This window comes from Natrix helvetica (genome assembly GCF_964273705.1).
Source record: "Natrix helvetica genome assembly, chromosome: 1".
Taxonomy (NCBI): Eukaryota; Metazoa; Chordata; class Lepidosauria; order Squamata; family Natricidae; genus Natrix; species Natrix helvetica.
Genome location: NC_138548.1, coordinates 220,167,769 through 220,193,582, shown reverse-complemented (window position 1 = coordinate 220,193,582; position 25,814 = coordinate 220,167,769). Strand labels below are relative to the sequence as shown.

The window sequence follows — 25,814 nt, the reverse complement described above, 5'->3', positions numbered from 1 at the left end:
TCCAACAATGGAAGTTTTTAAGAAGATGTTGGATAACCATTTGTCTGAAGTGGTGTAGGGTTTCCTGCCAGGCAGGGGGTTGGACTAGAAGACCTCTAAGGTCCCTTCCAACTCTGTTATTCTATTCTATTCTATTCTATTCTATTCTATTCTATTCTATTCTGAGTACAGTTAGGCAGCAGTATTGTAAGCTGGGACTCATTTGAATGCTTAGGAAGCCTGAAATGATAGTAGAGCAGAAAATGGGAAATTCTGATACAATTTTGATGCATGCGTGGATATATTATATCTGAATATCTGAAGAGAAGTAGTGTTCCATCCCTTTCCACTTCCTAGGAAAAGTTATGGTTAGTATTCCCAACACAGGTACTAATTGTGAGCAGTTATTTCTCTGCTCTCTTCAGATTCAAACCCTGGCTCTGATTGATAGCAACAATTCCACATCCAAAATAGTAGACGAAGGTAATCTAATCTGGAATGCTGGCAGATTCCTATCAAAAACACATGTGGCCAAAAAATATTACAGACTTTTAAATGTGCCATGTTGCCTGGGAGTTCCCTCTTCAATGGATTATTCCACTCATGTTCTGTGAATCCCAGTTCCTGCTTAAATCATTGTGGATTTAACCAGAAGGTTTTGTGACTTGTGAAAAATAGGCTGAATGAAGAGAAGAGATGAACTGCTTCTTTATAATTTATCCAATTCTGAATTTGAAACCAGCTTTGTGATGATTCTAAGGTGGAAATTTTAGAATGTTTAAGGTGCTGCAGATGGCAATCATTTTTCAATAACCAACCCATATCAGTGCATGTAGTTTTCAGCCATTACAGGTAGTCCTTGTTTACTGCCCACTTGTTCAAAGTTGCAACAAGATATTGAACAAGGAGACTTATGACCGGTCTTGAAGTTGTAGCTGTTGCTACAGTTCTGGGAATCCCATATATGACTTTCATGGCCAGCTTCTGACAAGTAAAGCCAATGGGGAAGTGAGCAGACAGTTGCAAGCCACAGTCATGCAATGTCATTTAATGATGGGTGATTAGCTTAACGGCCACAGCCAGAACTGATGCGCTGATGTTGTAAGTCGAGCATGGCCATCATAAATATGAGTCAGTTACCAAACGTCTGAATTTTGAACATTTGGCCATGGGAAAGCTGCAAAGGTCGTAAGTGTGAAAAACAGTCATAAGTCACTTTTTTCAATGCCAATGTAAATTCGAACAGTCACTAACAAACTGTCGTAAGTCAAGGACTACCTGTATTGCCACCTTCTATAGAAAGGATAGGAGTGGAGAAAAGATCAATTAATGGACAACTTAGTGAAGCTTAACAATTATTGCATGTGAATACTTTTACAACTTTATGATCAGAATTATTTCAGCATGTAACGTTCCTTATTTCTTATCTTTGGCACACCTTTGCAGAGACTATAAGCTTTCTTATCTTGCTCTGCGAACCTGCATTGGCCTGTGGACAACATTCATGTGCCTTGTGCTTGTGGCCACCGACGCTAGCTCTCTGGTCTGCTACATCACTCGGTTTACAGAAGAAGCTTTTGCCTCTCTGATCTGCGTCATTTTCATTTTTGAGGCCATAGAGAAGCTGTTTAAGTTGGGAAGGACTTACCCATTTTACATGGATAGCAATCTGGACCACCTGACCTTCTATTAGTGAGTCGCTGTTGTTTTTTCTATTTCGAACAAAAAAATGGCTGACTGTACTTTAATTGCTTTGCTTCAATGTATTTAAATTCCTCAACTGGCGTAAGATTCCTAATTGTAAGATTCCACTTATACTTCTGTGTCACCATACACTGCTTTACAGCACTCCCTGGGAGGTTTGCAATGTCAGCATATTGCCCCCAACAGTCTTGAGTCCTCATTTTACCGATCTCAGAAGCTGGAAGGGGGAGTCAACCTGTCAGCCCTGTCAGGATTGAACCGTGAGCCCTGTCACGATTGAACTCCAGGCTGTGGGTGGAATTAGCCTGCAATACTGTATTCTAACCACTGTGCCACCAGGACTTGCTAAATAAGAAACAAAGAAGGCAACTAGCACCTACCGGTAACAATAATCAGATAAGAGGTCTAGTGTGTAGTAGATTCACTGGAGCAGATATAGACTCTCTAGTTAGGACTTTGCAATGAAAGCTTGAGATAATACAGTATATAGCAGTGATGGCGAACCTTTTTCGCCTCAGGTGCCAAAAGCATGCGGGTGCCCACTCCCATAACTTAATGACCGTCCCGCCATGCCCCCTGCGCATGTGTGCGTGACACCCCCGCTGCCTCATGCATTCGCACATGGCTTTCTAGGAGTCTGGGGAGGGCGAAAACAACCTCCCCCACCCCCAGAGGCCCTCCAAAAACAGCCCATCCCCCAACTTCCAGTGGGCCTGGTAGGTCCGTTTTTCATCCTCCCCAGGCTCCAGAGGCTTTCTAGGAGACTGTTTTCCAACTTCCGGGTTGTCTGTTGGGCTATTTTTCTCCCTCTGGACGCTTCAGGGAAGCCTCCTGAAGCCTCCAGAGGGCAAAAAAATGGCCCAACACGCAAACCGGAAGTCTGTTCCTGAACTTCCAGTTCATGCGTTTGGTTGTTTTTCGCCCTCCGGAGGCTTCAGGGAAGCCTCCATAGGGTGAAAAACAGCTGAAAATCAAAGGCCAAAATCAGCTGGCCAGCGTGCGCATGTGTGCTGGAGCTAACAGGGCAATGCCTCACGTGCCCTCAGAAATGGGTTCATGTGCCACCTGTGGCATGCGTGCCATAGGTTCGCCATCACAGGTATATAGCATGAATGGGCAATGTATAGCTCTAGGTTGAAACCCCTTTTTGAGCTCCAAAAGCAAGAGGCCTGCACAGGTTGTCCTGTATCGGTGATAGCTGTTGTGGTCTGATGGCAGCCTGTGGAGCTGGCAGCAGATTCGGACAATGAGGAGCTTGGAGAGGAATATGAGCTAGTCCTGGAGTCTGCGCCACCTGGGAGTTATGTGCTGCCTCTGGAGCCTCCAGTGTCAAGACAGCAGCGAGGCAGAGGAACAGGCTCCCCTGTGCCCAGTGTGCGCAAGTGCAGAGCTGCCAGAAGGCAAGAACAGTTAATATAGAAGGGACGACTCAGGAGTAATACTTGGAGGTGATTGGCTCCTCCCAGAGGACATAAAGGAGGAGCAAAGGCAGATGAGCCTTTGCAGGAAGCAACTTGCTTTATGCTGGTCAGTTTACCTTCTGAAACTCCTTTTTGACTCTTTGCTCTGTGTGGCCTTGCCAAGCTAATTGCCAATTAAGTCTTTAGCAGTGTTTCAAGGAAGATAAAGGTGGGTGCTTATCAGCCTTATCCTGACGGACTTTGGCAGCCTACTATAAAACTCTTTACAAGTATTTGGGACTCATTATGGGCTGTGAATGAATATAACATTTTTGGACCTAAGCATGTGCTTTTTAGTGTATGAGGAAGCCTAGATCAGAACAATGCCTTCTTGATTCACTGCTTGTCCTTCTTGAACTCTAGTGACGGAAGAGATCTGGTGATAGCTTTTTTGCATTTGCTTGACTAAGATGTTGCTTCTTCTGTATCATAGATTATAGCAAGAATGCTCTTTGCGTCTCAACAAAGATAAGTTGAGATCTTTTAAAGAAAACACTGAGGAGAGCAGCAGCACAGTACATGTACTTAGTATGTACAGTATGGTTTTATTGTTCACACAATTTATTTTATAATTTGTGCAAGCCTGAGCAATGATTCCCTCGGATTCCTTGATCCATTGAAAGAAGCCCAATATTTCCTTTGCTAGTAGGGGGATGACTTATGGAAGAAATAATTTAAGTTTGGACAGAACTGATTTGGTAAAAAAAGACAATTCAGATAATTCATATATTATTATTAAAATTACCATATTTTTCAGAGTATAAGATGTACCTTTTCCCCCCTTAAAAAGGGTGAAAATTTGGGTGCGTCTTATACACTGAATGTAGCCCCACCCACCGGCCCCAACCCTTTGGCCTCTGCCTCCCAGCAATTTACCTCTTTGCAGCAAATGGGGGCAGGGGCTTACAGAGTCTTCAATAAGCTATAGCAATCCCTGCAGCCTCTAACAGCTGATGATCGGGATAAATTGAAAGTGAAACTTGCTGTTTGCTCCATGTGACAAATTGCTGGGAGGCAGAGGCAGATTTTTTTTCTTGTGCTAATCAGGCTGTTTGCTGCCAGGAGATAAGTCAACAACTATAAATGCCTATAGAATGTTCAAATTATTAGACTTATTTTTTAAAGACTGCTTTATTATTATTCTAGACAACTTAACAAAATGAAGAAGCTTTTTAAAATAAATGTTTGATTTGAAGAGGCCCAGTGCTATTGTTTTAAAAAGTGCTATTCTTTTAAATAGCAGAGAATAACTACACTTCCAGAAAGCACATCAATTTTAACAGCATCTGTACAAGTATAGTCTGAAATATAACACTACAGTGTATATTGTCTGTACTGTTTGTTGCAAGGAGGCAAATTGCTGGGAGGCAGAGGCAGATATTTTCCCCTTGTTTTCCTCCCCAAAATCTAGGTGCGTCTTATACTTTGGAGCATCTTATACTCTGAAAAATGCGGTATTATTATTCCTATATTGTTAAAATGAAATCGTGCTTTCATATAATTGTTGATTAGTTTTATTTTGGATTAATAAAGATTGAAATACTTTTTAAAAGTCTGCAGTGACATTAGTAAATGTGTGCAAAACATTTTGAATCCAATTGCCTCAAATGAGTCCCCCCTCCTCCTTTTGATCCTGGTACAGTTGTTATAAAACAACCGTTTTACATTGACACAAGCCATCACTTTGGAAGTGTTTTGAACTCTGAAATGAAATCATTCAAAGGCCAACAACTTCACAAGTCTATGTGGCCAAGTAATTTCTTTGTTACCATCTTCAATTGAGCCAAATGGTAATTTCTCCTGTGATTTGTAAACTCATGCAAAAGTATTAAAGTGTTTAAGGTTTTTAAAGATTTGCTTTACATTGGCTCCTTACTACCTTTGGCTCAGTTTAGACAAATAATTGATGGCCAGTTTGGATGAAGGGCTAAAGACATTGGATTAAAGGTAAAGGTTCCCCTCGCATGTGCTAGGGGGAAGCGGTGCTCATCTCTGTTTCAAAGCCGAAGAGCCAGCGCTATCCAAAGATGTCTCTGGTCATGTGACTGGCAGGACTAAATGGCGAAGGTGCACGGAGTGCTGTTGCCTTCCCACCAAAGGTGGTTCCTATTTTTCTACTTGCATTTTTACATGCTTTCAAACTGCTAGATTGGCAGAAGCTGTGACAAGCAATGGGACCTCACTCCATTACGTGGTGCTAGGCATTTGAACTGCCAACCTTTCTGATCGAAAAGCTCAGCGTTTTAGCCACTGAGCCACTGCATCCCTCGACATTGGACTATCAGCAGGGAAACCTGAATTCTAGACCTGCCTTAGTCATGGGAGCTAGCTGAATGACTTTGGGCCAGTCCCTCTCTCAGTCCAACCCATCTCATCCAAGTGGCTGGTGTAGGGAAAATAGCAGGAAACATGACTGTGTGGAATTTATTAAATAATGGCAAAATACAAACCACAACAAGCCAATAGAAACTTTCAAAAGTTGTTGGACCAGAGACTTGGACTTTCAGAAGTAAACATGGTTTTATGCGCGATGCTCATTAACCCTTTTCTGTGCCCACTAGCTGCAGATGTGCAGCTCCTACCAATCCCAGTAATGAAACCCTGATATACTGGAGCATCAACAGGATCGACCCTTCCAAAGTTGCCTGGGGTAATATGACTGTCTCTGTAAGTATATGAGTTTGATCCGCTATGCATAGTTGACAAAATGATTTCTGTGATAACATTACTCATTGATTGGAATTGAAAATTAGTCTTTGTAAAAGGGATGAAGAATTACATCAATTTCCTTTCCACCAAACCAATGATGGCTGGAAGGAATTATTGTTTTATCTCCCAAATTTCATTTCCATTTCTATATTGAACAGTGTGTTTTCTAGGTGTCCGGAGTTTTAAAATATAAATATCATCACAGTCATTATAATCATGTACATATAGACATATGTATGTATATGCAATAGTATCAATCATTATTGAAAATTATACTATCATTATGATATCAATTATATAACCATCAAAATATTTAAGGAAAGTAATTTTTGATGGTTTTTGTTTGTCCTAGCGGGGGTGGGGGGGTGGCCTAGTCATCACAGCCAACTGGGTGGGTCTAGCTGGGGTGGCACGGGGCTTGGGTGCAATGGTCGGTTTCAATTTTTTTTAGAATCTATTCTGTAGGTGTGGCCTGTTTTTTTGGAGTGGCTTGGTGGTCATGTGACCGGGTGGGAGTAGTTTGGCAGTCATGTGACTGGGTGGGAGTCGCCAAGTCAATGTCACAGAATTCTTTGCCCCAAGGAATGACCTACAAAAAGAAGATATAAAAAAAAGGAAATTTATTATTTTGTGCACTTACTACTTAAATAAGAATAAAATAAGTACACAAAACAATAAAACAGTTACTTACAGAGGAAATATGGCTGTCCTTGCCGGTCTTCAACATTACTGACCACCTTACACACACACTTCCAGCTCCTCTGCCTCTTCCCTCTTCCTGGATTCAATGAGATGTTTTAAAAACTTACAGCCTGTGCACATACACACACTTCCAGCCCCTCTGCCTCTTCCCTCTTCCCGGATTCACTCAGACATTTTTAAAACTCACAGCCTATGCATATGCACACACTTCCAGCCCCTCTGCCTCTTCCCTCTTCCTGAATTCACCAAGACATTTTAAAAAATCACAGCCTGTGCACACGCACACACTTCCAGCCCCTCTGCCTCTTCCCTCTTCCTGGATTCACTCAGACGTTTTTAAAACTCACAGCCTATGCACATGTACACACTTCCAGCTCCTCTGCCTCTTCCCTCTTCCTGGATTCAATGAGATGTTTTCAAAACTCACAGCCTGTGCACATGCACACACTTCCAGACCCCCTGCCTCTTTCCTCTTAGTGAATTCACTGATTCGTTTTTAAAACTCACAGCCTGTGCACAGCACACACTTCCAGCCCCTCTGCCTCTTCCCTCTTCCCGGATTCACTCAGACATTTTTAAAACTCACAGCCTATGCACATACACACACTTCCAGCCCCTCTGCCTCTTCCCTCTTCCTGAATTCACCAAGACATTTTAAAAACTCACAGCCTGTGCACATGCACACTCTTCCAGCCCCTCTGCCTCTTTCCTCTTCCTGAATTCACCAAGACATTTTAAAAAATCACAGCCTGTGCACAAGCACACACTTCCAGCCCCTCTGGCTCTTCCCTCTTCCTGGATTCACTCAGACGTTTTTAAAACTCACAGCCTATGCACATGTACACACTTCCAGCTCCTCTGCCTCTTCCCTCTTCCTGGATTCAATGAGATGTTTTCAAAACTCACAGCCTGTGCACATGCACACACTTGCAGCCCCCCTGCCTCTTTCCTCTTAGTGAATTCACTGAGTCGTTTTTAAAACTCACAGCCTGTGCACAGCACACACTTCCAGCCCCTCTGCCTCTTCCCTCTTCCCGGATTCACTCAGACATTTTTAAAACTCACAGCCTATGCACATACACACACTTCCAGCCCCTCTGCCTCTTCCCTCTTCCTGAATTCACCAAGACATTTTAAAAAATCACAGCCTGTGCACACGCACACACTTCCAGCCCCTCTGCCTCTTCCCTCTTCCTGGATTCACTCAGACGTTTTTAAAACTCACAGCCTATGCACATGTACACACTTCCAGCCCCTCTGCCTCTTCCCTCTTCCTGGATTCACTCAGACGTTTTTAAAACTCACAGCCTATGCACATGTACACACTTCCAGACCCCCTGCCTCTTTCCTCTTAGTGAATTCACTGATTCGTTTTTAAAACTCACAGCCTGTGCACAGCACACACTTCCAGCCCCTCTGCCTCTTCCCTCTTCCCGGATTCACTCAGACATTTTTAAAACTCACAGCCTATGCACATACACACACTTCCAGCCCCTCTGCCTCTTCCCTCTTCCTGAATTCACCAAGACATTTTAAAAACTCACAGCCTGTGCACATGCACACTCTTCCAGCCCCTCTGCCTCTTTCCTCTTCCTGAATTCACCAAGACATTTTAAAAAATCACAGCCTGTGCACAAGCACACACTTCCAGCCCCTCTGGCTCTTCCCTCTTCCTGGATTCACTCAGACGTTTTTAAAACTCACAGCCTATGCACATGTACACACTTCCAGCTCCTCTGCCTCTTCCCTCTTCCTGGATTCAATGAGATGTTTTCAAAACTCACAGCCTGTGCACATGCACACACTTGCAGCCCCCCTGCCTCTTTCCTCTTAGTGAATTCACTGAGTCGTTTTTAAAACTCACAGCCTGTGCACAGCACACACTTCCAGCCCCTCTGCCTCTTCCCTCTTCCCGGATTCACTCAGACATTTTTAAAACTCACAGCCTATGCACATACACACACTTCCAGCCCCTCTGCCTCTTCCCTCTTCCTGAATTCACCAAGACATTTTAAAAACTCACAGCCTGGGTACATGCACACTCTTCCAGCCCCTCTGCCTCTTTCCTCTTAGTGAATTCACCAAGACATTTTAAAAAATCACAGCCTGTGCACATGCACACACTTCCAGCCCCTCTGCCCCTTCCCTCCTCCTGGATTCACTCAGACGTTTTTAAAACTCACAGTCTATGCACATGTACACACTTCCAGCCCCTCTGCCTCTTCCCTCTTCCTGGATTCACTCAGATGTTTTTAAAACAGTGGAAGAATGTGTGCGTGTGCACACGCTGTGAGTTTTAAAAACGTCTGAGTGAATCGAGGAAGAGGGAAGAGGCTTAGGGGCTGGAAGCATGTGTTCCTATAGTTTCTTCCAGCCCCTCTCCCTCTTCCCTCTTCCTGGATTCACTCAGACATTTTTTAAAACGCACAGCCTGTGCACATGCACACACTCTTCTAGCAGCCCCTCTGCCTCTTCCCTCTTCTCCAACATCCACCCCGCCCCACCCCACCCACTCACCAGTTCTTTCTTTTTCTGGTTCTTCTTCTGAGAACTTTTCGGCAGCATGGTGCGAAGGGCGGGGCGAGTGAAAGACCGATGGAGGGAGGGAGTATTCCGGTACGGGGCCTCCTGACCAATGGGTATGGGAAGGCATGCTAAATTTCACCATCCAGTACGGCTGTATCGGTCCATACCGTTTGAAACCCACCCCTGTTGGGTGGCATAGCCAGTCCCTCGCCATCTCTGGGATGGCACTGTGGGAGAACTCTAGGCCTATCATGGGCCACATTTGGCCCATGGGCTCCATGTTTGGCACATCTGCCATAAAGTAACCAGATCCGTGGCCTAAATTCAGCGCGTTTCTCCTTTTCTTCCTGTTTATTTTGATAACTGAAGATCTAAGCCAGGGCTGTCAAACTCCTGGCCCATAGGCCAGATGGGTCAAGTGCTGGCCATGCCTACGCCCAGTTTAGTGAAAGGGGAAAATGACCCAATATGTCACATGATGCCACCGTCATGATGTGAGTTTGTCACCTCTGATCTAAGCCATTAATGCTTTTTTTAAGTCTTGAGTCTATGAAAACACTTGTAGACATTTGAAAAGTAATAATAATCCTTTTAAGTAATTATTGGCTAATTTGGACAAAACTAAGTTTTGAATTAAAACTGAAAACAGCTCTTCTAAAGTTGGCTGGGCATATATGTATTCTATTTTGCATATGTTTGTCAATTGCTCTGCTGCTGATTAACTGAACAATAATTAAGCAATTACTTATAAAACGAATGGACTAGTGGTATTTCATACTTTTAATAAATATCACTGCATAATATTCGTTAAACTATATAAGCTTTTGTGCTCTTATATGTGTTTCACTTTGACCTAATTAGGACTACTAAATCAAACAAATTCAATACGTCTGCATGTACCTTTTAGTGGGATGGATTTTTTTGTGAGGGATACTTCCAGACTAATCAATTCTTCTTTTGTTTTCAATGCAGAGGGTGTGAATATACCATACTTCATTTTAATTGCATTTTGATTTACACCCCTGATGTTTTTTACGCTGATACTAAAATTTAAACCCATCTTTTATGCACGCATTGACAATGTTCTGGATTGTAAAAGTTAATATTTTCCCCAAAGCATTATTAAACATGTACAATTGTACCTAAGGGTTCTTGTTGCTTGGGAACAGAACATTACGTTTAACTGCAATTGAGATCTAATTTTGGTTCTTGCATGACATTTTGTTCATTTGAGAATTAAGGACCCTTAATGTATTTAAAATGCTTATTTTAGTTTATCCACCGCTAGCCCAGTATCTTCGCTGAAGTCACTGTACTTTTTTGCTACTGTTCCCTTTTAATTATTTTGTCCAATCAGCAATGTCAGGAGATGCGTGGAGAATTCATAGGATCTACATGTGGAGCCGAAGGACCTCTTACCCCTGATGTTCTTCTGTGGTGCTTCATCTTGTTCTTTACTACCTATATTTTGTCAAGCACACTGAAGAGATTTAGGAGCAGTAGCTATTTCCCCTCAAAAGTAAGTAGATTCCAGCAGCTTAACACTAGTTTTGAAACCCTAACTAATTCCTGCTGTCTGCTTTTCTCTATAATGGTGATTAGATGGAAGTCGTCAAATGCATAATTATCTCCAGGGGAGATGGGTGGGATAAACAGTACATTTTAATTAATAAATAATGAATACCATTGTTGGAAATTGAAAGGAATCCCTCCCCTCGTTTCTAGGCACTGGAACCTAGTTCTCTTTGTCTTTCTGTTTTTCTTGTCTTACCTGCAGATTGTGGTTTGAAAATCAGTGATATCCCTGGGTTGGGAACAGGATATCTTCATATACCAATTTCAGGAGAACAGTGGTGGTAGGGGAATATGTTTCTGCCTTCTCCTTTCAGGTACTCCAGAGGCAATTTTGGACACTGTAAGAAGCAAAAGGCTGGGCTAAGAAGGGCATTGACCAGATTTATTTAAGGTGTAGGTGGTCAAATACTTTGGCCACCTAATGAGAAGGAAGGATTCACTAGAGAAGAGCCTAATTGTTACATACTAGCTTCAACTACAGTGGTTTCCACCAAGGTCCTCTGTTCCAGCGGGAACACAGGTTTAATCTAATTGGTCGAAGGGTCTGACAGCTCCCTATAAAAGGGCTGCTGTCAGACTCAATCTTCGCTGGATTGTTCTCACTTGTTGCATTTAATAAAGAGTTGTTGCTACCGTTAGCCTGTGTGTGCCTATCCATTACCTGATCTAACACTGGCGACGAAGGTGGGATTGGAAGGCAACTAGGCGAATAAAAAAAAAGCGTAGCAATCCAGCAAGTACATCCAGCCCGGAACTCAGCGTGGCTGAGTGGCAAACTCAACATGGCCTCAGGACACAAAATGGCCATGCACGCCCCACCGACTCCGTATGACTCAGTCACCAAGCACTGGGACACGTACATGTTACGGTTTGACTGTTTCCTCGAGGCCAACAACCTCATGGGCCTTTCTGAACGCCGCAAGAACATGTTCCTTGGTTACTGTGGACGGGAAGTGTTCGAAACTGCCAAAGACCTGGCAGAACCAACGCCGCTACAATCGGTCACTTGGTCAGTGCTCCAGCAGACGCTGAGGACCCACTACGCTCCCAAGCCATCTAAGCATGTTTGCCGGCATGAATTTAACATTTGCAACCAGCGGGAAGGTGAATCAATCAACAAGTACGTTGTGGCGCTACGAAAAGCCGCAGCGTACTGGAAGTTCCGAGACCTAGACGAACTCATTCTTGACCGCATAATTTGCGTTGTGCGGGACATTAATTTACAGAAGAGGTTACTTGCCAAGTCTAACCTCACTCTACCAGTTGCCTTGGACGAGGCCAGGGAATCAGAATCATCCATCAAGTCCACAAAGACACTGCAGCGTCAAAACACTCCGCAAGACGCGTGGAAGAATTCACGTGTTCACCACGAGGCTGCAGACGCCGAAAGCGAAGAAGGCGAAGAAGATGACAGCTGCCGCATGTGCAGTAGCCGCGCCAAGCCGGTGTGCAAATTCGAACAACGATTCCCGCCTTGCGCTAGCTGCGGAGGAGACCATGCCTGATCAGCTTGCCATTTCTGCGACACTACCTGCCAGTGCTGTGAGCAAAAAGGGCACATCGCCAAGGTGTGCAGAAGCGAGCACCCCACGACGACCTGGCAGCCAAGAAGCCAAGCTAATCGCCAGCAGAGGCCCAACCAAGGGGCATGGCAGAAGCCACCACGGCGCTCAGAGGGCAACACCAGAGTCACCTACCACACCTCAATCAGCCAAGTCCGCACTAGGCGGTCAAAAAAGCTGAAGGTCACAGTCCTCATTGAGGGCTCTCCATGTGAGATGGAGATCGACAGGGGTTCATCACTGACCATCATGGCGTGGTCTACGCTCAAGTGGGCTATCCCTAGCCTGAAGAAGCAGCATATACGCACTCCTGACATCCATTTCCACGATTACCAGGGGAACCGGGCACCTTCCGGGTGCAATTCAAGAAATACAGCAGCGAACTCCCAGTGATGGTGGTCAGCGGTGACCTGCAGAGCCTCCTGGGGCTTGACTGGTTCAAAGCCCTGGGCCTAGAAGTGACCAGTATCAACGCCTTGAAAGACGAAAACGCTGAAGCGATTTTTAAGGAATTCGAGGACGTCTTTGGCCCCGGTCTGGGTAAGTATGTGGGGACTCCAATCTCCTTTAATTTGGACCCCAACATAGCCCCCATAAGGCTAAAGCTAGGAGAGTACCTTTCGCTCTCCGTTCCAAAATAGATCTGGAAATTGACAAGCTCGTAGGTCAGGAAATCCTAGAGCTGGTTGATCATACATGCTGGGAAACCCCTATAGTGACACCTGTCAAATCTGACAGGGCTGTCCGTATCTTGGCAGACTACAAATGCACAATCAATAAAGCATTATAACAAAGCGTTTACCCTGTACCCATTGTACAGCACCTACTACATTCTCTAGGCCCCGGCAAAGTATTCGCTAAATTAGACATAGCGCAGGCATACCAACAATTGCCTGTAGATGGTGCTATGGCGGAGGCCCAAACCATTGTGACGCACAGGGGTGCATTCAAATGTCACCACCTGCAATTTGGTGTTAGTATTTCCTCTGGACTGTTCCAAAGCATCATGGAACGGCTTTTACAGGAGATTCCAGGAGTCATCCCCTATTTCGATGACATGTTGGTATCGGCTGCAAATGAGGCGTAATTATTAAATATGTACGAACTGTTTTGGCTCAAATTAGAGACAAAGGCCTCCGTCTCAAGAAAGAAAAATGCCAAATTAACGTGCCAAGGGTTGAATTCCTAGGGTAACTAATTAATGGCTCTGGGATTCATCCAACCTCGAAAAAAATTAAAGCAATCCAGGACGCCCCTATACCTCGCAATCAAACCGAGCTACAGGCATTCCTCTGGCTCCTTAATTTCTACAGCGTCTTTCTTAAACAGAAAGCCACCATTGCTGAGCCCTTACACCGACTCTTGGCTAAGAATGCAAAGTGGTCCTGGGACCGAGCCGAAGCCACCGCATTTGCCGTGGTAAAAAAACTTCTTTCAGCGGACACTTTCCTGGTGCAGTACAGACCCTGCCACTGGTGTTGACCTGCGATGCTTCACCGTTTGGTGTTGGATCTGTCCTCAGCCACCGCATGCCCAATGGAACTGAGGCTCCAGTAGCCTTTTACTCTAGGACCTTGTCTGCTGCTGAGCGGAACTATAGCCAACAGGACCGTGAGGCTTTGGTTGCAGTAGCCGGAGTAAAAAGGTTCCATGAGTACCTATACAGTCATGATTTTGAACTCATTAGAGACCACAAACTGTTACTGGGCTTACTGGCTGGGTACCATCCTATCCCTGTGTCATTATCACCATGGATGACCAGATGGACCATCTTCCTTGCTGCCTACTCCTACCGTCTCATCCACCAACCAGGCTCCACTTTGGGTCATGCAGACGCTTTGAGCCACTGCCCGCTGCCAGAACTTCTTGCTGACCCTACCCCCCGAGACTCCAGTCCATCTCATTGACTGCCTAGAGACTGGTCCTGTCTCATCCAGTGACATTGCCCATCACTCTGCAAAGGACTCCACCATCAAACAAATTTTGAACTGGATGTGGAGGGGGTGGCCCAAGGGGCCTGTTGGGTCTGAATTCAAAATGTGCCATTGTAAACGTGACAAGTTATCTGTTGTAAATGGCTGTTTGCTGTGGAGGGGACTGGGTCGTTGTTCCACCCAAACTGCGCATTGCAGTATTAGAGGCTTTACACGTAGGGCATCCTGGAATTGTCAGGATGAGGTCTTTGGCTAGGAGTTACGTGTGGTGGCCTAACATGGACAGGGAGATCGAAGAATGGGTGGCTGTCCGACGTTTTGATCTCTGACAACGGGCCCCAATTCATGGCCATGCAATTTGAGACCGTTTTAGCAGTTCAAGGAATCAGACATGCCCTGGTCACGCCATTCCATCCGGCCTCCTATGGTCAGGCGGAGAGAATGGTGAGATCTGAAAAAGAGGCCCTCACTAGGATGGGCCAGGGAGATTGGCAAACATGGGTTGACCGCTATTTGCTAATTCAGCACATCACACCCAGTGCCACTACAGGGAGAAGCCCCTCCAAGGTTCTCATGGGTCGCCGGCTAAGGTCCCACGTAGACCAGCTACACCCAAACTATTCTACTGCATCGCCCCCTGACTCCACAAGCAAAATTCGGAACTTTAGCATAGGGGATTCAGTTTACGCCCACAACTACGCCGGGGGAATTCTGTGGATTCCTTCCACAGTGATAGGTGTCACCGGGCCTCGCTCTTTTCTTGTAGAGCTCAAGGATGGTCAGAATTGGAGAAGGCACATTGACCAACTCCGTGGCCGCCTCTCCAACTCCACTCTTAGACAACCAGAGGTAACTCCTGCACAAGTTAGCCAAAGCCCTACCCAAAGGAAGCAATATGCCATTCCTTCCACAGGCAGCTCAAGTCTGAGGGTACCGGGGAACTTATCTGGTTGTGTTACAGGCCCGTAGTGAGTTCCGAGTGAACCGGCTCTAGAAGCTTCAGCTGCGGCGTCTGAAAGTTTCCAGGAGCTTCCACCAAGCGGAGCTGCAGAGCAACAGGTCCGTCCGACCTGCTCAAAGAACAGCCTCCAACTGAACTGCGCAGGTCAGGCAGAGCTACTCAAAAGCCTGCCTACCTGCGTGACTACATGACCAGTAGGATTGTTCCATCTAAGAGGGGAGGGGTGTTATATACTTGTTTCAACTACAGTGGTTTCCACCAAGGTCCTCTGTTCCGGCGGGAACAGAGGTTTAATCTCATTGGTCGAAGGGTCTGACAGCTCCCTATAAAAGGGCTGCTGTCAGACTCAACCTTCGCTGGATTGTTCTCACTTGTTGCATTTAATAAAGAGCTGTTGTTACCATTAGCCTGTGTGTGCCTATACATTACCCGATCTAACACTAATGCTGGGAAAGATTCAGGTCAAAAGAAGAAGGGGACGACAGAGAATGAGGTGGCTGGATGGAATCACCAAATCACCAAAGCAGTCATTGTGAGCTTAAATGGATTCCAGAGGATGGTAAAAGACAGGAAGGCCTGGAGGAACTTTGCCTGTGGGGTCTCCAGGGGTCGGACATGACTTCGCAACTAACAACAAATTTAAGGTATTTACCGTATTTTTCGGAGTATAAGACGCACCTTTTTCCCTCAAAAAAGAGGCTGAAAATCTGGGTGCATCTTATACACTGAATACAGCATTTTATGCCTCCCAAAACCCCGCCCCTTCACCAAAATGGCCGTGCAGAGCTTGTAGAAGGCTTTCAGAGAGCTCCTGGGGGCTGGGTATGGCAGAAATGAATGAAAAACAGACCGTTTTTTGCTCAATTTTGCCCCCCCCCAGCCCCCAGGAGTACTCTATAAGCCTCCTAAAGGCTATGCATGCAATTCTTTTGACAAAAATGGACCCCTTTTCCTCCCAAAAAACAGATTGTTTTTTGCTCATTTTGGGGGGCCTCCACCCCCCAGGAGCATTCTGCAAGCCCCCTAAAGGCTATTAATGCCTTTTTTTGAAAAAAAAAAACCAGGCCTGTTTTCGCGAAAAACAGGCCATTTTTGGGAGGTTTGCAAAAACTTTTTTTTTTTAAAAAAATTGCCTCTTCAAAACCTTGGTGCGTCTTATATTCCGGTGCATCTTATACTCCGAAAAATACGGTATAGAGCTGCCCATCTTAAAAACAACTATGTGGCTCACAACCCATAAAATAACATGCACTATAAAACTAAAATAATATAAACACAACAATAAAACTAAAAACAGAAAAACCTGGTGCTACAGACTCACTTATTTGATGCAGCCACATTTCTTGTCCCACCTTAACCCCATCCTGTCCCAAGGAAGAGCCAGGTTTTAAATGCTCTCTCTGGGAGGATAGAGGGATAGGAATCTGTCAGTTCTCTAAGGGGAGACTGCGTTACAGAGGGCAGAGTTTGCAATGGAAAAAGACATTAGCTGGCAGTGTTTAAGAAAAGGGGACCCAGAGTGTTTCCATCTGGTAGGATGCACAGTTGTCCTCAGGGAGAGAGGAGTCTGTAGACATAGAACCTGGTTCCATGCCATGTAGGGCTTTTAAAGCAAAACAATAACCAGCACCTAAAATTGCACTTGGAAAAAAATAAACTGGGAGTAAGTACTGCTCATATATCAGGGATGTAATATGGATGAACCTAGGAATGTCCAACACTCTGAGTTCCATTGCATTCTGGACCAGTTGTAACTTCTAGGTAGTCTTCAAGGGCAGCCTTATTTAGAACATGCTGTAATAATCCGAACAGGAAGTAACCAAGACATAAGTGATCATGGGCTAAGCCTCCTGGCCCAGAAAAGAGCACAGGTGGGCAGAAGATTAATCTGTGGAAACTCCACCAACTGTTACCACGCTCTGATCAATCAGTAGCCACGAGTCCAGGAGAATCCCCAAATTATGCACCAGCTTTATCCAGTAAGTCAAAGATGACATATCTCCAGGGCTGAAAGGGCCCAAAATCAAAAGCCACTCCATCTTCCCAGGATTGAGTCAAAGTCAATTACTCTCTGTCCATACCCTAATAGCTTCAAGGCACTAGGTCTATACCTCAACAGCATCACTCTCTCGACCCAGGGTGAAGTTATACAAGAGCATAGATGTTGTAACCCATGCTGGCAAATCACTCAATAAACAGTTTCATGCAGATGTTAAAACAGGACCGGAAAGAGCCCTAAACCCTGATTTCATGAAAGTTATTTTCAGATTTGGGGAGCAATTATTCATCAGGTTTACAGGGCATCTCTTCAATATCCAACAGGTGTCCTAGTTGGCAATATGAATATCATACATCCAACACTTGGTTTATCTGGAACTGATTATTTAGGTACGTAGATCAAGTCCTATGTATCCTAGCCATAACCCCATAGAGACTTGTCTGGTTTTTTTCCTCTTTAGATACGCTATGTGATAGGTGATTTCGCTATTTTTATAACCATTGTCACCATGGTCCTAATTGACTACTTCATTGGAATCCCATCACCAAAACTGAATGTCCCAGGTGTCTTCAAGGTAGGTACTTCATCTCATCTTCTTGAATTCCTCTAAGTGCAGGTAGTGGTATGTGGAAAATATCCCTTGCCTGAGTAGCTGGAACAAGAGAGTCCAAGGCCTACCCTTGATGATTTCTCATATCCTTTAGAGAGGAAGAGAGGATGTCACCCTTTGTGGCTAATTGTGTGTGTCTGAAGGGCATTGAGGCTGCATGTATGGTTGAGTGGGAACTGAGATCTTCTTTGTAACATTTGAGATATGCTGTACTTTGTTTCTGAAATGGGAAAAGTACTTTAGAGTGGGTGGGAATATAAGTAGGATACCAACCTGAGATTCTTGAGTTGCGTTTAGCTCCTGAAAGGCTTGAATGCTGAAAAAAAATGCCCCAAAGTGGCATAAAATTCTGATTTTAAAAATGGTAATGGAGAAAAAGGCTAACTTTGTAGGGAATGATCAAAGTAAGGACATTTAAATGAGTTTAAATTAAATTAAATTTCACTTTTAATAGCCAGCCTCCTTTTATTTCATTCGTTTAACTCAGAGGTCCTCAAACTTTTTAAACAGGGGCCAATTCATGGTCCCTCAGGCTGTTGGGGGACCGGATTGGCTGGGTAGGCATTGCTAGGTGGTCATATGACTGGGTGGGCATAGCCAATTTAGCAGTCCATTAAACAATACACTTTAATTAAGTTAAACTTTAATTCATTATGCTTCTGGGCAGAGGTAGGTTCCTACCTGGAATTGGCAGCAACCCAGGCCTGTCATGCCCCCGAACTGGTTCCCAGGTTGTTGCCGTTGCTGCCACCATCTTGTTTTTGAGTTCTGCGCATGCAGGACTGGTTTAACTCCTCCTACTTTTTACAGTGAGATTGCTAGCATGTTACTCAAAAAGTTCTGTGCGCTTGGCCCTAGAAAACATGCGTAACCAACACTTTAATTCTCTACCAAAGAGGAATCATAGGTTTACATTCACAACTGAGTGGCCATAGCAAGGCCCATATTCATCATCCAGTGAAACGCCAGCCAGTACCATTCCTATACCATTGTCTACATATAGCTAAAACAAGGGTGGGTGGAGGGCATACAGGTACAAACATGGCATAATTCATGTGTATTTTTCCCCCCCGCAGCCAACAAATGATGACCGTGGATGGCTCATTAGCCCAATAGGCCCCAATCCTTCCTGGACTGTGGTAGCATCTATCATCCCAGCATTACTCTGCACTATACTTATATTTATGGACCAACAAATCACAGCAGTTATTGTGAACAGGAAAGAACATAAACTTAAGGTAATAGAGCAGCATGTCCCGGATAATTTGCCAAGTTTATCTTTCTATGGCTGTCAACTGAGAAGTAAAATCCCAGTGGAACAGCAGCATAATGCAGACTATATGGAACTTTAGTTTGAGTAAAAACCAGCAGGTTGTGCTATTTCAAACAGGTTTCTACACGAGTGACATAGTGAAATGTATCCCATTATACAGCTATCATCCAGTGTACACATACTGTACAGAGGGGAGGTGGGGACGACCCATAGCATATGGTAGAGATTAAAACTTTAAATCTGTTCTTGAAATCGCAATCTAAAATTCCTGTGGAATAACTTTATTTCCAGTTTTCGGAAACTGGGCGAGCCAGATTTCCATTTCAAGTGACAAATAAGGCTGTGATCCTATATTGCTTGTGTGAAAATATCTTGGGGTCTGTTGCATTTTTCAGATTGCTCTGATCTCAGACGAAGAATCAACATTGAAACATTCCCAAATTCAAAAGTAATTTTGATTATTTTATAGAGGAACATTGTTGTTGCAAGTGGAAGAGATATGGCTCTGGTCTACTTAGCATTTGTTTATCTTCCAGGCTGACAAAAAACAGAGTGAAAAATTTAAGCAACCTGCAGCTGGTATGAAAGGAGATTAAACCATAAAAGTGTCTCTCTCCTGCTCTTCCAGGTTCCCATATCAGAACCTCTTAAGTTGATAGGAGACTTGGTGTACCAGCATGCCAATCTGTTGCTTTAAAGTGGAAACAAATAAATTCCTGTGGTTTATGCACTGTAGTCTGTTTTGTTTGCCTCTTCCACTTTTGGCAAATGTGCAGCATATATGCAAGGATCAGCATAGGAAGCAAGAGAGCCAGTCAAATCAAACCCTGAAGGAAAAAAGAATAAGAAATGACAATACAGATTCATGTTGGTGATTTTTAAGTAATGTCAAAGATGGACAATGAAAACAAAGGGACAATTTCTGGCTGCATCCCTATCCATTCCGTATATGAGGGAAATATTCCTGCCTAATTTCTGGAAAGCTCAAACCAGTCCTGAGAATACTGAATTCCAAAGATTTACCAATATAATGCAGCTGCCAGTAGTGCATGATTGTCACTATTTAGCAGTGACGTGCGGTGAGGTTTATGGCTGGTGAGGCTGGTGACGTCATCAGGAAGGCGGGGAATGGGACCACGTGTGCTGGAGGCTGAGGCTGCCTCAGCGTCCAGCACACGTGATCCCATTCCCCGCCTTCCTGAGCGCGCTCCGCCGGCTCGCGCTCTGCGATCCCCAACAGCAGCTGCTTTTCAGTGCTTTTCTGTGCGTCTGGCGTTTAGGACATCTGGCTATCTACCTAAACACCAGACGCACAGAAAAGCACTGAAAAGCACTTCGCCTCCAAGCCACTTCGTCTTGATGACGTCGCCGACGTCGCTGCTGGGCGCGGCCGGACGGAGGTAACCAGAGTGGCGCCGAGGGGTCCGGGTGGACGAATGAGTGAGTGAGCGAGCGATGGAGGATCAGGCAGCCTGATTCTCAGTCGCTCGTCCACCGGACTGCCTCGGCGCCACTCTGGCTACTTCCGTCCGTCCGCGCATGTCAGCTGCTGCAACGTCATCAAGCCCCTGCCACTTCTGGACGTCTATTGCAGTCGCGAGGAGTGCACAAAGTACAGCAGAGGCAGGAAGGTTATTGGCGCTTCCGAGAACCCTCCTGCTTCCGCCAGTTGCCCAGCTGGCACCGCCCCGTGCGCGCTCCTCCTCCTCCCTCCTCTTCCTCTTATATATATGAAACTCCCTTGTGGATATTATTATTATATATTATTATTTTATGATGAGAGGTGAGGCTCTGCCTCCCCTGCCTCCCCTGACCGCACGTCCCTGCTATTTAGTGAGCTGCACTTCTGCTTGTCACAGATGCATACACAGAGCATTAGTCAGAGCTAAAGTGGGAGAATAAATAAATCAGGAAAGAGATCTGATAAAGACCCTGTTCAAAAACCTGAGAAGCCTTGGTAACAGCAATTAGCTTTCACTGCTAGTTAAATGTGTGTGAAGCCAGAGGTGCTGAAATAAGTTTCTTCCATTCCAAAGGATAGCATCTTAGTGAAAAGTCCTTATTCTATACCACGATTTCCTAGTTCTCAAGCATATGAAGAAAGATTGAGCAACAGGTGTGAAGGAAAGTTGAATCATAGCAAAGTGGTCCTGACTAATCTCTGATTGTCCTGACGAACATATTTTCAAACATGAAAGAATTTTGATTATAACAAATATGGATAAGCTACTTTTCACCCATACCACCATCCAGAAATAAGACACTGTACAGACCTTTTCTAACTTTTGATGATTCTAGTAACCTTATCTCTAGAATGTATCCTGTGATTTACAGTGAATGATAACAGGGTTTTATAATTGACCTCTGCTAATGATTTCTATTTTCACAGAAAGGAGGTGGCTACCATCTGGACCTTCTCATGGTGGGCCTAATGCTTGGTGTGTGTTCAGTGATGGGGTTGCCTTGGTATGTTGCTGCCACCGTCCTTTCCATCAGTCACGTGAACAGTCTTAGACTTGAATCTACTGTAGCAGCTCCTGGGGAGCAACCTAAATTCCTGGGCATAATTGAACAAAGAGCAACTGGAGTGATGATCTTTATACTAATGGGCCTCTCAGTCTTCATCACTAGTATGTTAAAGGTAAAAGCATGGAAGAACATTCAAGGGTATGTCAGGGCAACCTCCTCTCCCTCTTTTAAATAGTCTTAGCTTTAATGGAGTTGTGTTGGCTTGAGACGTCAACCTTGTCCCATTCTGAAAGTGCAGCTCTTTAGTAGCATTTATCAAAAACTACTTCTGACTTTCCCAAACCAAAGTAAGGAGAAGATTTGAAGCCTATTTAAAGAAATGGGCTTTGGTCCTTTTGAGACCCCCACCCCCAAAGATATTCCCCCTCCCCGTCAATTCAGGTTGGTATCTGATATTCCTTATATATCCAAAATGTAAAGATGTATCTTTCTGCATCATTTCCCAGAACAGTGAGCCAATTCTGCCCATGGAGTTGCAAGACCCTTTCTGGGAGAGGGGCGGTCTAAAAATCTAAGAAATAAATAAAGACAATAGAGTTAATAACTGCTTTCCACATATAGGTTTAAAGCAGGGCTAAAGAAAGGAGCAGGAAGTAAGTGGTGGGATGATAACATTTCAGGTTAGGCCACACTAGCTGTAACTTATGGTACGAGCACAATTTTCTTATTTATTAGAATTTATTTTTTAGCCCACCCTTATTATTTTATAAAGGGACGTGGTTGCTCAGTGGCTAAGACGCTGAGTTTGTTGATCGGCAAGGTTGGCAGTTCAGCGGTTCGAATTCCTAGCGCTGCGTAACGGAGTGAGCACCCGTTACTTGTCCCAGCTTCTGCCAACCTAGCAGTTCGAAAGCACGTAAAAAATGCAAGTAGAAAAATAGGGACCACCTTTGGTGGGAAGGTAACAGCATTCTGTGCGCCTTTTGCGTTTAGTCATGCCGGCCACATGACCACGGAGACATCTTCGCACAACGCTGGCTCTTTGGCTTTGAAACGGAGATGAGCACCGCCCCCTAGAGTCGGGAACAACTAGCCCATATGTGTGAGGGCAACCTTTACCTTTACCTATTATTTTATAAGTAACCCAAAGCAAACATACATAATACTCCTTTCTGTTCCTATTTCCTCCACAACCACCACCCTGTGAGGTGCTTGGGCTGAGAAATAATGATTGGCCCAAACTCACTCAGCCGACTTTCATGCCTAAAGTGGGACTAGAACCCACAGTCTCCTTGCTTCTAGGCCATCGCCTTCACCACTACACCAAACCAATTCTATTATGTATAACTGTGGCATCCCAATGCCATAAAGATAGTCCTTGGCTTACAACCATTCATTTGGTGACTGTTCAAAGTTATAGTGGCTCTGAAAAAAAGGGTTGCGGAAGTGGTCATATTTACGATTGTCGCAGGCTCCCTGCGGTCACTTGATTCAGGTGCTTGGCAACCGTTATGCATTTATGACAGTTGCATCATCTCCTGGTCACATGATCACCATTTGCTATCTTTCTGGCCAGCTTCCGACAAGCAATGTCACTGGGGAAGCCCGCAGGGATGGTCGCAAGTCATGTCTCACTTGCCAGTCACAATGTTTTGTTACATGACTGTTGCTAAAAAGATCATAAAATCATTTGCCATCGTGTGATATCCCACTTAATGATCACATCACTTAATGATTAATTTTCCAGTCCCTATTGTGGTTGTAAGTCAAAGATTAACTGTAGAAAGCTCTGGCAGCGTGTGTGGTATTCCATTCATGATCTCATTGTTACGATTGTCTGGTATCCTGGATTCATCCTCACAGAGATGTAGCAATTTGGGTTTGAAGGGGAAAAAGGTGCTTTGGCATACTCGTAGGTACGCAAGTAGCTCCTGTAAGATGCTCCTTAAAGCTTGTATTGCTGTTGTTGAGGACATCTGGGTAATCCTGGGGGGAAAAACAGCTGCTTTAAGGATTTGCTGGCTGTTGCTGTGTAAGCACCCCCAGAATGTATCCATGCATTCTGAAGCACCATTCTTTTCCCAAGGCCAAAGTGTATTCCAGCCTGATAAAGATGTGGAAATCCTTTAAAATTTAGAGATTCCGTAGAATGTACTTTTAGTACACGAAACAGAAGTGCATGGCTGTTCCTGCGTTGGTCTGGAAGAGCTTCCCAAGAAAACCGTATGTGCCTGGAAAATGACTGGGTTACTCTGAAATGTTCAAAAACAGGTGCTTCCTTATGGGCTCCTTAAAAGCACTCATTAAGAGCTGCGGTGGCGCAGTGGTTAGAGCGCAGTTCTGCAGGCTACTTCTGCTGACAGCCGGCTGCCCGCAATTTGGCAGTTCAAATCTCACCAGGCTCAAGGTTGACTCAGCCTTCCATCCTTCTGAGGTGGGTAAAATGAGGACTCAGATTGTTGGGGGCAATAGGCTGACTCTAGAAACCGCTTAGAGAGGGCGGTAAACCTCCACGGCCAGAGAAACTTGCAACTTGTTAATGTGCGATTTTCCGCATTCAATTCCAAAATAAAATGTGTATCCCATGGCACAAATTAAAGACAGATTTGATACTAAAATTAACTTTAATAACTCCTTGGATGTAAAAATCAAGAGTCTATTCTCTTCATTCAAACTAAAAGCTATCATAATTGTTCATAAACATGACGCTTGGTGTTTAAACATAATACTGTCAGGGTTCCAGATAGCACCGTCAATCAAATAAGAATCCAAGACTAGAGATTCCTCAAAGTTCCAATTTATTAGAGAAGCCATGGGGGCACATCTGGGAAAACCCCATTCTGAAAGCTTCCAGGTTTTCCCCACCCAGTTGATAGTTCAAGACTCTGCCCCAGCACCCACATGTTCAATCACATGGCCCAATCAGTCACTGCCACGAAGGACCATCCACGTCAGTCCAGGTGTCAGGGCAAAACAACCTTGACTCTCTTGAGAAGGAATGTTGCTTTGGCTACATATCTCCCATCTCCACACAATCATTCCTCCCAGTTTCCCACAGTAAAATGTGTGGCAAGCTTGAAGTCCAAAGGAAAACATGGCTGCCAAGCCTGACAGATACCTTATTTTGTAGGTTTGGAATGCTAGTGTGGAGGATAAATCAGATCTCCTTTTCTCCTTCTCTGAAAACTAATTCAGAACTCTGCGATTCGAGAGTGCAGAAATCTACTAAACCAGCACCCCTACAAACTTTTGGGTGCCTGGGGCCTGTTCTGCACACTGCTTGCATCTCGTGTGTGTGTGTGGATGGGGCTTTGCTTGCTTGCGCAGACTAGTTCCTGGCGGGTTAGGAGCCCCTGTACTAAACCACCCCTGATAAGTGCCCATCAAACTCCTGTCTATAACCCTCAAGAAAAGACAATACACTGGTGTTCTTGACCTTTGCAGGACCCTGAAGTCACCACTCAATTGAACAACCACATTAGATTAGAGTTGCCTTGTGTGGTCGTGCCTCTTTTCACCAAGTAGAAAGGTTACATATCCATGTGGTATTTCAAAGGCCGAAAACAGCAACAGTGTGGTTGCCAAAATGTACTAATTTTCCCCAGTATGGTTAACAGTGATTGAATAGGGTTAAAAAAAATATTGGTGAGAAGCTATACAGGTAGTCCTCGACTTACGGCCACAAATTCTGTTGCAAAATGAGACAGTTGTTAAGTGAATTTTGCCCTATTGTATGACCTTTCTTGCCACAGTTAAGTTGGTAACATGGTGGTTAAGCGAATCTGGCTTCCCCATTGGCTTTGCTTGTCAGAAAGACACACAAGGTAATGAAACGACTGTGGGACACTGCAGTTGTCATGAATATGAGTCAGTTTGCCCAGTGGCTGAATTTTGATCACGATATCATGGGAATGCTACAACAGTTGTAAGTGTGAAAAATGGTTCATAAGTCACTTTTTCCAGTGCCGTTGTAACTTCGAACAGTCACTAAACTGTTGTAAGTTGAGGGCTACCTGTATTTTTAAACGATCTAGTATTGTTTTTTTAGTTATAAAGAATTTGGTGACATACCTGAACTCCATCTCATGTAGTACTTATGTTCTTTTTCTTTTTAGTTTATACCTATGCCTGTTCTCTATGGAGTGTTTTTATACATGGGTGTTTCTTCTCTGAACGAAATACAGGTATTTATATATTTTTACTTTGGCACAGCAAGGATGTCTGGGCCTTTGATTGGTTAATGTTTGTGGTGAGGCTTTGTTAAGTGGCAGGGACATCAGAAGATTGGGAAAAGCACTTCACAGTTTGAACAGAGAAAACATGTATTCCACCAGATTTACCATAGTAAAAA

At 44.4% G+C, this 25,814-nt stretch overlaps 1 protein-coding gene across 3 annotated transcripts in view; it reads left to right on the top strand.

Annotated features, from left to right (window-relative positions):
- LOC309382893 (electroneutral sodium bicarbonate exchanger 1-like) overlaps nt 1-25,814 on the top strand; it is a 126,610-nt gene that overhangs the window by 85,341 nt on the left and 15,455 nt on the right. For 2 of the 3 annotated variants that reach the window (XM_081934851.1, XM_081934852.1), the window contains exons 14-20: nt 1,426-1,671; nt 5,705-5,810; nt 10,438-10,599; nt 17,572-17,685; nt 18,798-18,959; nt 21,384-21,635; nt 25,579-25,647. In XM_081934851.1, the coding sequence (XP_081790977.1) occupies nt 1,426-1,671; nt 5,705-5,810; nt 10,438-10,599; nt 17,572-17,685; nt 18,798-18,959; nt 21,384-21,635; nt 25,579-25,647 (1,111 nt within the window). The remainder of the gene's footprint in view (nt 1-1,425; nt 1,672-5,704; nt 5,811-10,437; nt 10,600-17,571; nt 17,686-18,797; nt 18,960-21,383; nt 21,636-25,578; nt 25,648-25,814) is intronic. The other variant, XM_081934853.1, reaches the window with a different exon arrangement.